Source organism: Cyclopterus lumpus, chromosome 3 (assembly GCF_009769545.1).
Source record: "Cyclopterus lumpus isolate fCycLum1 chromosome 3, fCycLum1.pri, whole genome shotgun sequence".
In the NCBI taxonomy this organism is placed as follows: domain Eukaryota; kingdom Metazoa; phylum Chordata; class Actinopteri; order Perciformes; family Cyclopteridae; genus Cyclopterus; species Cyclopterus lumpus.
In genome coordinates, this window is record NC_046968.1 from 23,577,496 (window position 1) to 23,591,651 (window position 14,156).

At 44.7% G+C, this 14,156-nt stretch overlaps 1 protein-coding gene across 1 annotated transcript in view; it reads right to left on the minus strand.

Annotated features, from left to right (window-relative positions):
• The window catches only part of fbn1 (fibrillin 1), a 54,562-nt gene that overhangs the window by 35,323 nt on the left and 5,083 nt on the right, over nucleotides 1-14,156 (minus strand). The window contains exons 5-16 of the mRNA XM_034525577.1: nucleotides 14,056-14,151; nucleotides 12,989-13,084; nucleotides 7,457-7,654; nucleotides 6,262-6,387; nucleotides 5,029-5,154; nucleotides 3,715-3,867; nucleotides 3,317-3,598; nucleotides 2,477-2,629; nucleotides 2,279-2,398; nucleotides 2,023-2,148; nucleotides 991-1,113; nucleotides 60-182 (exon numbers count right to left, since the gene is read on the minus strand). Coding sequence (XP_034381468.1) covers nucleotides 60-182; nucleotides 991-1,113; nucleotides 2,023-2,148; nucleotides 2,279-2,398; nucleotides 2,477-2,629; nucleotides 3,317-3,598; nucleotides 3,715-3,867; nucleotides 5,029-5,154; nucleotides 6,262-6,387; nucleotides 7,457-7,654; nucleotides 12,989-13,084; nucleotides 14,056-14,151 — 1,722 coding nt within the window. The remainder of the gene's footprint in view (nucleotides 1-59; nucleotides 183-990; nucleotides 1,114-2,022; nucleotides 2,149-2,278; nucleotides 2,399-2,476; nucleotides 2,630-3,316; nucleotides 3,599-3,714; nucleotides 3,868-5,028; nucleotides 5,155-6,261; nucleotides 6,388-7,456; nucleotides 7,655-12,988; nucleotides 13,085-14,055; nucleotides 14,152-14,156) is intronic.

Below are 14,156 nucleotides of genomic sequence, written 5' to 3' on the forward strand. Positions count from 1 at the left end.
TAAACATTTTTTTATTTTTATGTTTTGCTTGTTTTCCTGGAAACAAAACATTTACTCACCAACACAAACCCGTCCATCCAGGCCGACTGCCATCCCAGACATACACTCACAGCGGAAGGACCCCTCCGTGTTGACGCAGTGGCCGTTCATACACATGCCCGGAGTCTCACACTCATCAATGTCTAAAAACAGAAACAGCAAAATCAGCTCTCTGTTCACTTTTTTTTCTTTTTCTTCTTCCCAAAATGAGTGGTATAAAGCTCCAATTTCCTGCTTAAGCATTATTAAAGTCCTCAGGTGCTCGATTTATTAAGAAACCAATTGAGCCAAAACTGCTACACAGTTTCAATATGACCTCAGCTAAGAAAACATTCTGTTCCTTTCCTCTTGATCCCACCAGCGTATTACAATAATTATCATAATGAGCGTAAACGATGACATGGTATGCAAGCATAACTGTGTGTGTGTGTGTGTTTTCTGTATGGGTGTGTTGGGAACAGACAGACTGTAGATAGAAATGACACTACACGTTTCATTAACGACTGCAAAAGACTTGGCTAGTTGGAGATGTATTATTAAACATTGCATTAATTTAAACTCATGTTTCAAATAAGCTTCTGAACAGCATCTAATACATATACCATGAATGGTGGACCAATTGCTCCTCCTAATCTAACCGGTGCTTAATGTGGCGTGCTTTGTCGATTTCAAGGCCAACGTCTCTCTTTTTTTTGCATTAAACGGGTTTAGGCGGGTCCCAACGGGCTGCATGTCCAGCTGGCCTGCCACGATGCTGAGGGTTTGTTTTGTTTTTTTTTTGGGGGGGGGGGGGACTTTTAGGGGGATTTCTTGGGCTTGTTACATGCGAGAGAGAACGCAACCTTACAAGCTAGCGGATCTAAAGAGCACATAGACTCTAAGTATCGACTGGTTCCATTAGAACGTAGAGATGTGACCATAATGATCTGTGGTTCTGTCTGTCAAACCCACCTACACACATGCGTCCGCTGTTGTCCAGCAGGAATCCAGGTTTACAGATGCATTTGAAGCTGCCGTCGTCGTTGATGCACAGTCCATTCAGACACATGTTCCTGATCAGACACTCATCCTGGTCTGTGGATGAACAGAAACAAATTGACTAAGTGCTTTTAGAAAAGATACAGATGGTTTTGTGCATTAACAACAGCTTTCATTCATAATCAAAGTTATATTGCTGCTTTTTACCAATGCAGCGGCTATATTCGAAACTCTCCTGCACACATTGGAGAATTTATAGTTTTCTGTCAAATCCTTTCACTGTTATCATATCCAGAGGACAAACACTAAGCACACATGGGAATCGGGACATTTTAGACAATAAATGTTGCTTTTGAGCATCCGACACTTGACTTTTTATATCTTGACGCATTCTTGAACAAAAAAACTGGCAGAATTTTCACTTAAAACTCAATTCCCATGTGTCAATACTACAATTTGACTGTTTAAAGGTGTTCAGAACGGCCACATTGGAAGGCAAGCAAAAAAAGACCGTCATCGTAGAAAGGAAGGATATTTATTAATGAGTTTTAAAGCAATTTGACCATCTAATAGTAGTTCTAATAGACACATATATATATATATATATATAAGTTGATCTCTTAATCTCAACAAAAGGTTTTCTGTGATGGACTAACTATCCGACACAAAACTTGCTAGACTTTATAGCTAACTAAAATAAATGGGGAAAAAATAGATGCCTGCAAGGTAAGAGAAGTAAATATTATGAATATGTAGTTCTTTGGAAAAAAGTTGTTAGAAATATTTTGTAGTTAATGGGCTGAAACACACAAAACCACCAGCATGACATTTTAAAAAGCTATCTCTTACAGCACAGGCCTCCAACGGGCCCTGGTATTAAATCACCACCTCCCATAGATCCACGGTCCATTAAACACAAACATTACACATACGGTGGTAATTACAGAAAACTGCCCTTTCAAGTTGTCTCAACTCCATGAATGCCGATGTCAGAACTTGACAAACCTTGACAGTTTTTTCCATCTGCTGTAATCTCAAACCCAGCGTTGCAGACACAATGGAAGCTGCCCACAGTGTTCACGCAGCGGCCGTTGTTGCAGATTCGACCGTTCGCCACACACTCGTCCAGATCTGGCGGACACGAACACGTAGCACAGTAAACACATACATCCTCTTAAAGGGGTGAGCACATGCGTGTGTCCCGTGTGTGTGTGTGTGTGTGTGTGTTTGTGTGCGTGTGTGTGCATGGCGTATGCGTAACCTCGGCACTCTGTCCTGGTTGCAGTCGTCTGGAATCCAGCGGGACACTGGCAGATGTAAGACCCAGGGGTGTTCACACATTCTCCGTGTGCACACGGGCTTCTCTCACATTCGTCCTCATCTGGAGATCAAAACGGCAAGCTCAGAAACCTTCATCACTTTTGTGCGCCTCCAGTTTTTAATGCTGGAGAAAACTTACCGTAGCACTCTCCTCTTAGATTCACCCTGTAGCCCATGTTGCACTCGCAGCGATATCCGATGCCTGGCATGGGCACACACCTGCCATTCAGGCAGAGGGTGCGGAAGGCCTGGCACATGTTGGTGATGTTCTGGGTTTGGATAATACTGGGACCTGACCAAAACATTCACACAGATTAAATGCTATAATGAAAAACACTGTTTGGCTCTTTTATGTTTTGTTTTTAATTTTTTTAACAAAGTAGTAAAGGAAACGTAATATCTCAACTGCTTGCAAAACTAAATTGGCATTTTATAAGCACGCAGTCTTGCATTGCCAGATGTATTAAAGTCACTATGATTCTCGTTATGGCAAAAAAAAAAAGATCTGAGTTGTTTGAATTTCCTAAGAGAAGCCTAAACTTTTCCACGGTCCCTTGTAAAATGTTTTCAAATGTTCTTTGCGGAGGATTTTGCCTTCATAAACTCTTGACATGGTCTGGTCTGCAAACATGCCAGAATTTTTTGGTTCAGATTGGACATTTTCCGCTTCTATATATTTGTATCTGTTAATACACCAATACCCAAATGAAACGATCAGCCTGACGTCAGTGCACAAATAAAGAGTCTTAGTAAAAGTCATCATTAACATGAAGCTCGTTAGCTGGAGGGTGTGTGTTGGGGATTGCTCAAAACTGAGATGTTGTACATGGCAACAGAAGACCAATGGGTGTAGCGCATTCCACATCCACTGCGTCAGACCCGAACGTCAGAGTTATAAGCCATCGTGGCACACGTCAGCTTTGAAGACATGCCGTGAACGTTTTGAACCAACAAACCAAAGCAGAAAGTAGGAGCGTACCTGGTGGAGGTTGTAAAGGAAGATGTCCTGGAAATTGTCCTGGAAATTGTCCTGGATATTGTCCTGGAAATTGTCCTGGAAATTGTCCAGGAATCTGACCCGGTCCTTGGCCAGGGATGGGATTTTGAACAGGATACAATCCAGGTACCTGTCCAGGAACTTGCCCAGGAGTTTGACCAGGATAAGGAACTGGGTAGATGCCGGGTAAGTCGGGACCCCCTGGTACACGACCAGGTAGCACCCCTCCATCAGGTGTCTGGGAGCACAGTTTCTGGTACTCCTCTAAAATGAGCACATGTGGGGGAAAAAAACGGGAGGTTAGCTCTGTGTTGCTGAGGCCTTGAGACACGTAGATGAGAACAAGAAACGTAAAGCCATGTGATGGTGAGTAACCCCACCTGTTCCACGAATGGGGCACATTTCAGGGGAGGATCCATCAGACCAGCAGCGGCCACTATCACAGCAGCACTGCATTTTGGTCAACAGCTGCGAGTTTTGGTTGGCGCAGCGCCCGTTCAGCAGGCTAGCGAAGCAGTACCCACCTCGAGAATCTGTGGGAATCAACAGCATGAAGTGAACCTCGCGGTGCTGTATGGAATATGACATGTGTTGTCGTCATGTTGAGCATATTGGCACGAGAACAATCGCAATGTCGCGATTGTTGCTTCAGACTTTCCATCATTTAGAAGCCAATAGTCATCACTTCCTATTTATGAGAACCTTTCCCTACATCCTGTAGTTTCTGGCACTGTGCACCAGCATGACTAATACTCAGGTTCACGATTAACATCAATATATCATGTCTTGTTTCACGCCCAGCCCATCCAGCGTATTCACATGGAGAGACTGGACAGGCTACACTCCTGATTGGCTTGGTTACGTTTGACGAGATGTCAGGCGAGCGTACAGTCGGTTTGAAGGAAAAACAGTTTGGGCCCTTCGGGGGTCGGAGCAGACGTTCCTGCATGGGAAACAAACTAAAATGTTTGTCGCAACAGTTTTCTGGAGCAAAAGACTCAGACATTCCTTTCTTGCAAACATCCTCTCCTGGGGGGACGAGGGGGACGAGGGGGGCGTAATCTGAGCGTGGGTTTGCATATGTTTGTGTGCGAATGCATGTGTGTATACATGCACGTAAGAGTATGTGCGTGGACATCTAATGGTCTATTCTGACCCAAATTCCTTCCCGGTCTGTTTTGGGTCAAACTGAAGCTGAACCAGCGAGCTTAACAGGCTTTTCTGGTGTTTGTGTGTGTATGCGTGTGCGTGCGAGACTGTTATCGACCTCCCAGCATGCACACACTGATAGAAAGACGCACACACACACACACACACACACACACCCACACACACACACACTGCAAAGTCAAAAAACTAAGTCACCGAAGCACGAGAGGAGTTCACTTTACTTCTCTCGTCATGTCTCCTCCTCAGTTTGAAGAGAATATAGCTCATTGTTGTGGAACTAGAAACAAGTGACTACTGACCTAAATTCTACCAGCTGGAACCTTGGAGAGATTTCACTTCTTCCTGCGCTCGGCGTCAGGCATTAAGGGGGGAAGAACCAAAAATAGGGTGGAAAAAGGAAAGCACCTTCTTTGCTCAATCTGCTTCGTCTCATATTTCATCTAACCTAGTATCAATGAACCAAAGCTAATACAAAGCAAGGCGATTATCCATCGGAGAGACATCCAGTGCGACCGACGGCTCACCTATACACCTGGATCCGTCCGAGGAGGTGTAATATCCTTGGGGACACTTGCAGAAGTAGCTGCCGGCAGTATTAGAGCATTCACCGACACCACAGAGACCTGGAATGTTTGAACACTCGTCCAGATCTACAGAGAGGAGAGGAGAGGAGAGGAGAGGAGAGGAGAGGATAGGAGAGGAGAGGATAAGAGAGGAGAGGAGACATCAAGTATGTCTCAAAACATTTCACATCACTTCCTGTTTGTTCAAAACTGCACAGTAATCATATCTTTTGATGAAAGCGATTCAGATGAAATGCGAATGCTTTCAAAAGTGACTTGAGCACATGTTGGCAGGGACAATGGAAATAAGGCATTGTGACAGGATATTAAATCCAAGGGCCTCTTTAGCTGCTCATCTGTTAGCACCGTTGCACAAAGTCTGTTAAGAAATACACTGTAACTTTAAAATGTCTTTTACACAGTCCAGAAGTTTTCCGGCAATTATTTCTGGGCATAAAATAGAACATATGCCACAAAGGTTTCGCTAGAGTAAAATTTGGTCTGGAAATTGTCACATTTAGGTCTTAATGAGTATAAAGTTGTAAATGAGGTCTCTTGATTCATATCATGCATTGACATACCTGGTTAAGAAGCTGTTTTGAAGCAAAACTACTCGTACTAAACTAAAATGCCCAATGGTATGGAGGAGAGTCAGGAAAGTGACTCAGAAATGTGTATTATACAGCGCTATTTACACGTAGTAACAATAGCAAACATCAGCTGCCATAAGCTACTGGTCAGACCAGACCAAATAAGGTTAAAGCAACAAAACCCTCAAGTGTGTTTATTGCTCATCAACTTTTTATCTGTATGAGGAAAAACAGTATTATTTCTAAAGTTAGATAGTCTGTCTTTAACACGCGCATATTGAGGTAAATTCCTCTTGCACGCCTCACAATTAAGTGTGAAACAGGATTACTGAAAAAAAGCCGAATGCTGCTTTGGTTTAATTAAACGTATTTCAAGGGAAGGGCAAAGTGGCTTATGTGTGGTCTCTCCCCACAAAGTAATAATCAAAATACCGCAGCCGAGGTGCATTTAACCACATCTAGACGGATGTGGCTTTTAACTCTACTTTCACATTGTTAACTGGGAGCTTTTAAAATAATGTATTTTAGCCTACCCTGTCATTCAAGCACACACTGGACGTCAAAGATTTCACAGTTTTAATGTGATGGCTGCTTGATTTCCTACCGTCACATTTCTGTGAGACCTCGTTGAACTTGTGCCCAGCGGGGCATTTGCATTCAAAGGATCCCACTGTGTTGATACAGTTTCCTCCTTCACAGATGCCAGGGATGGCCTGGCACTCATCCACATCTGTACATACAGAGCATACAATTAATACACACGCTAACACAAATCGCTTAAATGTACAAAACGAGGAAAATGATAAAGAGACGATCAAATATAAACTCAGCACAGGAGCAAGAGGGCAACACACACACACACACACACACACACACACGCATTAACACAGACATCTGCACACGTCTGGATGTGCCTGGATTGAAACTGGGTCTGTTTTAAGAGTCTGGCCTTCCTGCAATCAACTGAGTGACAAGGTGAAAGAGAGAGAGAGAGAGAGAGAGAGAGAGAGAGAGAGAGAAGAGGAATGTCTACTGCAGGAGGAACAGAAGCCAAAGCCAAGTAGACCAAGGAAGAGATAGAAATATAGAAAAGACAGGTCTACATTCAGACAAAAGGTAATAGATCGCATAACATACCTCTCATTAGAGAGTGGATTTTGAGCACTGGATTAGTCAATCAATCTATCGATTCATTAGCTTTTGAGAGAGAAAAAGAACTTGAGATCTGTGACTTTGTGATTTGGATTGGTAAATTGCATTAAATGCAAAATAATTTAATGAATTTGACAGAATAAAATCTATGTCTCAGGCTGGAAACCTCCAGGAGGCTGATGCCGTCTCAGAGCACTCCATGTTGCTCTGGGTCCTGGCTCAGGTCCGCCTCCCCTGCAGAGGTTCTGATGTTGTTGGGTCTGGAGCAGACAGGCAGAGGGCCGTCTTACCCTAAATGAGCTCTCCCACGTGGCACCGCCACTGACCCGTGTTACTGACTCTGACAGTCCCGCCACAGCGGGTGTCTGCGGGCATTCCATACACATGTGGGAGGCACTGCCACCAACCCCAATTTAACCCAATTAGAACTAATCTTCTGGAGAGGGGATGATGGGTAGAGATGAGGGGACGACAGAGGGAGAGGGGCGAAGGCAGACAAAGAGGGAGAAGGAGTTAAAACGGCAGAGAGAATAGAAGCAGCACTTCACCTGAAGAAGGGAGAGGGGAGGGAGGATGACAGAGAGAGACGAAAAACAGACAAAAACAGAAGAAAAAAAAAGACAGAGATGAGGAGGAACAGACTTTACCTTGGCACGCCCCGGTGCGGTGGTTTGGTATGAACCCTCTGCGGCACGGTTGAGGCTGGGCTGGGCACATCTCACAGGGGTGACCCCACGCCCGTCCCACTGTGGCGCAGCACAAAGTCTTTGTGCACACAATGCCTGTGAGCTGGCCCTGACACATCTGGTTATGCACCGAGGCGAAGCACGGCCCAGTGCGGTAGTCTGCAGAGGCAAAGCAAGAGTTTGCTTTTTGTGGAAACTTGTTTCTTGTTTCTTTCCAAAATTGTGACAAAAGAAACCCAGAACCTGAACTTGATTGTGCGAGTGAATGATTGTCTGGCATGCACAAACAGAAACGCTCAACCTGAATGCAATTTTGCACGACGTCTTCAACTCCCTTACATTATATGTGATGAAAGGGCTGCGGAGCGCACACACTCCATAAAGAATGCATTGTCTGTTCCTGGCATTTTAATCGGTCTGGCTCTCTCTCAGGTGCATTTTACGTACACGTGTGTGTATGTGTGTGTGTGTGTGTGTGTGTGTGTCTCTGTGTGTGTGTGTGTTATAGAGAAAAGCAGAGATAGGGAAAGGGTCTGGAAAACCTTTTAAAGCTGTGTGGGCGGATGTGGAGAGTAAAAGACACAAGCTAGAATAAACAGAGACAATGAAAAATCAGTCTGGTGCACATGATATATGATCATCAGTTCTTTAGTTGCCTGTATTGTGTTTGAAGGCAATGTCACACATTCACCATGGAGTATGCTGCTTTTTCTAATTTTTTTCGAGTAATACACAATCTAGGGAATTGATCATCCCTAAGGCCAGCAGCGGATGATTGACAGGGCGCGTCTGCGGAGTACAGTGGGTGATTTTGGCCGCTAGCAACAGCAGCCTAGAGTTACACACTAAATAGCTTAATAAATATGAGCTCAACTGTGTAAAGAAAGTCCCTTCGTCAAGATTCTTCACCTCAACTCCCCTTTCAAACTGGTGTGTTCCTCATTCCCTTGATCCCACTGCTTGCATGCGTCCAACCCCTCACTTCATCCTCCCTCCAAACACCACTCCTTAGCTTGCAAACTTGCAAAAAAACCACGGAATCTTATCAGGTGATTGGCGAAAAAAAAGAGAGAGAGAGTGAAAGAACTCATCCCTCTCGAAAAGAATCTGGCCCCGAGATCCACGAAGCAAAAATCATTTCCACATTTCACGGCAGACAACAGACGGCGAGAGGAAAGAGGGAGACCAGTTCCAACAGCGCAGTCGTTTAAAACAAACGAGACATTGTGCGTTTCCCGTGTGGACAGGGGCCCAGCCCAGATCCGTCACGTGCACCACAGCCTCCACGGTCTCTTCGGCCTGTGGCACCAGCGCTGTGTGAAACAGAACTGGGTCATCTCTCCTTCGCTTTCTCGCTCCCTCTTGCTCTACTGGGGACCAAATGCTGCTAATCCTTAGTCTACTTCTCTGGTCACCCAGCGGAGCAATGTAACTAAGTACATTTACTCAAGTACAGTTTTGAGGTACATGTACTTTACTTGATTATTATTTCCATTGCGGGCCACCTCTACACCAGCACATGTCAGAGGCAGATACCAGAAAGCTAGTAGTTGCTACTTTGAGGATTAAGTTGCAAGATAAGCACGAGCTAAACTCAGATCATATGATGCATTGTAACAGAGCTATCTAAAAGTACTTTTTTTTTGCTAGCTGACATTCTTTAAGAGAGAGCCATGCTAGATGTTGCCAAACTAAGCTTCATATTTAACAGACAGGTATGAGAGTGGAACCATTCTTCTTAATATCTATGCAAGAAAGCCCAACAATGTCAAACTATTCCTTTAAAAAGCTATCTATCAATCAGGAAATAACACAATGTCACCTTAAGTAACAGCCTAAAATGAATACCGATGACTATATATGAACTACATAACATAAACTACATATTCGCCCGCGCCCATCAGCAGCGTCTCCTCCTCCGGCCAGGAGCAGAGCTTCGCCTCGTTGCTCTGACACCAGGCTGCTGGAGGAAAGTGAGGAAGAACCAGGACTGATGGGGTCGATTGCCATTGAAATCAGAGGTGTTCTAAAGGGACTCCAATGCTTGGAAACACCACCGCTTTCGTCCACAGGGACACCCAAAATCAGCACAACATGAAAGTAGTCCTTGTAGTAACTTTAAGCGAAACTTTTCTGCAGACAACAAACACAACCGGTTGCCAGGTGTCTTCTGTATTTACTGAAGGCCTACATTATGTGCCTTACCTACAACAACAAAGCAATACACCGTATAGGAAAAAGCAATTACAGGAGCTATGGAAAGTTTTTTACGTGGCGCCCACATAAGTACAGCAGACTGTGTAAAGAACTCAAGTTTCTCTTTTCACCAGATTAAGGTTCATGTGTTATTACAGTCGGGCCGCCACACATAATCCATCTGACATAATACCTGCTCATTACAGCTGTTAGTAGAGGAGAGCAAACACTAAAAACACAAAGATCTGAGCATGAAATAAAGCAAATACAAGTGCAGCACTTAAAGTCAGCTGAGGTAAACAGGGAGAGGCGGACAGCTGTAGGGTAAAAGTGTTGTCATTTCATCTGTCATCTCACTGTCTCTCTGTGAACTTCATACATCTGGGGGATCCACCCATGTCCTCTACATCTGGGAGCAATCGCATATGTTCACACACAAATGCACTCAAATTCATATACATATACACACACACACACACACACACACACACAGACACACCGAATCTGAGCCAATGTCCCAGCCCCTCATCCAGCAGTCTAGCCAGAGATGATCTCAACAGAACAAAACTTACAAAAATGCCACTCTTGTTTTTGCATTTCTGCTCTACTTTTGGAAACATGTTTGCATATTATGGTAGCTGCTTCAGTAAACATACATCTCAATATGGGAGCGGATAGTTTGTTTTGATGCTCGTTAGCAGGCGATTTCATGTCTGTGCAGAGGTTCGGTTACTTTTGGAACATAATAGAAATGCTGGCTTCCCCAATGATCGATGAGTTTATGCACAACAACAGCCTTGGTGTGAACAGGAGGGAAGCCCGCAGGGAAGTTGGTCAAAAGAGTTTCCTGGATTAACTCCAAAATGTTTGTACACACACACACACACACACACAAACATCCATCCAGCTTTTCCATATCCACCCTTCTACAATCTACCTCCTTGCAGATGGCGTTCACAGCATCCTTGCATGCCTTAACATACGCAGAATTTGTGCACACGCATCCGTGTGTGCGTGTTCGCGTGTGTTTCCATGCATATGCTATGGGGTCTTATATCTGGGTGGGGCCTTCCCTGTTGGCCCGTCAGCAGATTTCTCCATCCTCCCAGGACTAACAAGTTAAGCAAGCACTCAAAGACACACACAGACACACACTTGGTTATCTATCTACTGAGGTTTGCATTGGGCTAGAACGGAGAAAGGAAAAGTTAGTGAGGCATTAAGAGACAAGAGAGCCCCTCAGCTGACTGACCGGCTTCCCCGTTGTACCCTGACCGCTGACTTATCGACTGTGTAACTCACGTGTTACCACTTTTCAGGCCAGTCTTTCACCGCCATCCCAAGTGAACTCGATGGCGTCACACCGAAAGCTCGAGTTTATTGCTCCGCAGCTCAACGACTGTGCAGCAGGAGCAGAGAGCCCTGCGTGCGATCAGCAGCATTGCGGCGGGATCTCACCAATCCCACATTCCGACCTAAATCACATTTGTAACCAACAAAGAACACGTTGATGTACCAGGCTGCAGTTTCACTGCAGTCAGCTGTGCCTGGTGGTGGGACCACTGGTCAGCAGATTGCAAGTCGCTTTGGCAGCAGCACCACAGCTCCGCAGCGGTGATGTGTTCATGCTGGGCCCTGATTGCTACAAGATCTTTCCCCATCCAAGACGACCTCCTGAGAGCAGCTACTTCTCCCCTGGTGTGTGGAAAACCTTGTGTTTTTGTTAATGTGATAAGATCAGGCCATAATGGGGCACGGTTCTGTAAATTGCATTAAAAACAGTGTGGGGTTGTGCATGTGCGCATGGATGTGTGGGCAAATGCACTTTATCCGCGCGTGCTTGTGTTTGTGCGAGAGCACAATGGCTTCCCCTTGGGAGGGGATGGATACCAGCCAAGGAAATTCCTATGAAAGTAACCTAACCCAAAACGCCACCGTATCCTTTGGCCTACTTTCTCCACCTCTCCTGGTGCAAACATATGCAAGACGAAGGACCGAATAACTGATCAATTTACAAGGCTGTAAATACAGATTATTTTGTTATAGTTGATAACTGTTTTGAATACAAGTCAATAAAATGTGTCGTACATAAAGCCTGTCACAAGTCCCCGAATCCAAACATATTCAAATAGCTTCAATACCCAAAAATATCCCAAAAAACAGCAGATCCTCACTTTTGAGAAGCTATATAGATATATTCAGAACGATGAACTATGTTAGGATGACTGATAGGAGACGGAAGTTGGTTTCCAAGCAGCTGTTCCCAGACAAAGACAAACACACACGCAACAAAGAGCCGGCCTGTTTCAATCATAGAACAACACCATCACTATGCAGACAAGAAACGATCATTCATAAAGCAGCAGACAGTGAGTGGCCAACTCGCATGCCTTTCACCTGACCAGACAAACAGATGTGGTCATAACCTTTGCCCGCACACCATTTCTTCATCAGAAATACAACACGAGACACAACAGCAGAGCATTGCACACATTTCTTGTGTTCCCTGAAAAGCATGAACATCTAGAAGGTACTGGTGTGTTGAATTTGAATTCCTCCACAGTCTCACAAGCTCTTTGGCCAAGCTTCCACAGGAAAGAGTGGAAACCAAAGTCACCGCATGTAGAAGTGTGCTTCAGCAGATAAGACCTGGCGCTAACCCACCAGGCAACCAGATAGTGTCTTATGAGTTGCAGGGTTGAAGAAAAGTAAAGTAAACTAAGGGACCGATCCTCATCCAGACCCGACAGACAGCCCTCTGAAGCATAGCCTCATTAAAAGGGACGTTACTAATTAGGAGCACTGCTGCCAATCCAAATATTAGCTTTACAAGGTCACATCTTTGACCTCTACAGGTCATCTCCGCCACAGACCCCAAGCACAGGCACAGCGTAGGCCGCTCTCGGTGTGCGTGTGCTTGTATACTTTGGAGCCTTTGCTCTCATGTACAAGAGAGCAACCACAGGAGGTTGGGAGGTCTTCAGTTAACAAACAGCGCATACTTAGAAAGACGATTCATTCCCCAGAGCGTTGTTTGAGAACAGATGTGGAAAATAATTGTCATTTCTGAGCTCAAGCTTGACATGCAAATGTTCCACAACAAACCACATTCCTGGTGCTGGTGGCATGACTGAGCAAGAATTTTAAAAAGCCCACGTCACTCAGCGTCAAGTCACGCACAGTCACGTAAGCGGCACATGTGGCTTAGAAAAAGTATTGAGTCATGAATGTAGAGCACAGAGACAGTGGGATGTCGGGTGAGTGAGATAAATGCAAAGTAACTGTAGCGCTCGTTACCTCGCTCACACTGAGCCCCGGTGAAGCCGTAGGTACACACACATCGGTTGGGAGCCACACACCTTCCTCCATTGAGACAGCCATTTTCACAAACCGCTGGAGAAGAAGGAAAGAGAGAAAAACAAACAAAGATCAAAGACAAAAAAATGAGAAAGAATTCACAGGATATTTGTCATGTTTGTAGGCCATCATTTCTATTGGTTATGGTAACAATGCGGTAACTAAATCAATGGCAGATATCTGGGAACATGACGACATCGCTAAAAAGAAGTCAGATGGGGCAATAAACAGAGCACCCATTGATCGGACCAGCCACAGACAAACTAAGGCACATTATATGAACCACTTTATTTGGAGGTTAAAAACCCAGAATGCTGGCAATGATTCATTACGCAGCTCACACAACTATAGTAAGTATGCAAGTTCAGGAACATGATCTGCACACTGTAACAGATGTTTAAAAGAGTTTGATTCACAATTGTACAGTTTGACTTTGTTTTCTCTTCCAAATAAGTCTGACTTTGCATCTGGCCGCTCTCTTTTCTTGCCCTGCCGCTCTTTGTTCCAGAAATGTTGCCGTGAGCGCGTCTCAGCAAGTAAAGAGTTGTTATAAACTCCGACCAGGCCTGAGCCAGTGTGGAGATCATGCGTTCCAGTCGTGTGTGTATCTGTACATCTGTCCGCTAATCTGCACTCTACGGGGTGCACTTTTCTAGTTACTAATAGGAATGATGGCCAAAAGACTAGCTGTTAAAGGATCCCTGAGGGGCCTTACTTGGGCACAGCAGTGTTGAGCTAAATGCTATCGCTGACATGGCAACACGCTCACAACGGCTATGTTCACATGCTGATGTTTAGGATGTCTAATGTTTACCATGCTCACATTTTACCTTGGTAGTATGCTAACATTAGCTAATTAGCATTAAACTCAAGCTTAAAAGTAACAAAAAACGTTTGGAAAAGCAGGTCATATGTCTTTATCTTAAAGGAATCTAAGATGTTAATGTTAAAACAGGCCGACAACGTTAAAGTGCGTCACATCGGTGTATTTTCAGGATCATCCTTACGTTGGCCACAGTGGTTTCCCACGTAGCCCTTTTGACACTGGCAGTTGTCCTCGGCACACGTTCCCCCGTTCATACACCGAACGTTACAGTGCTGGACTGTG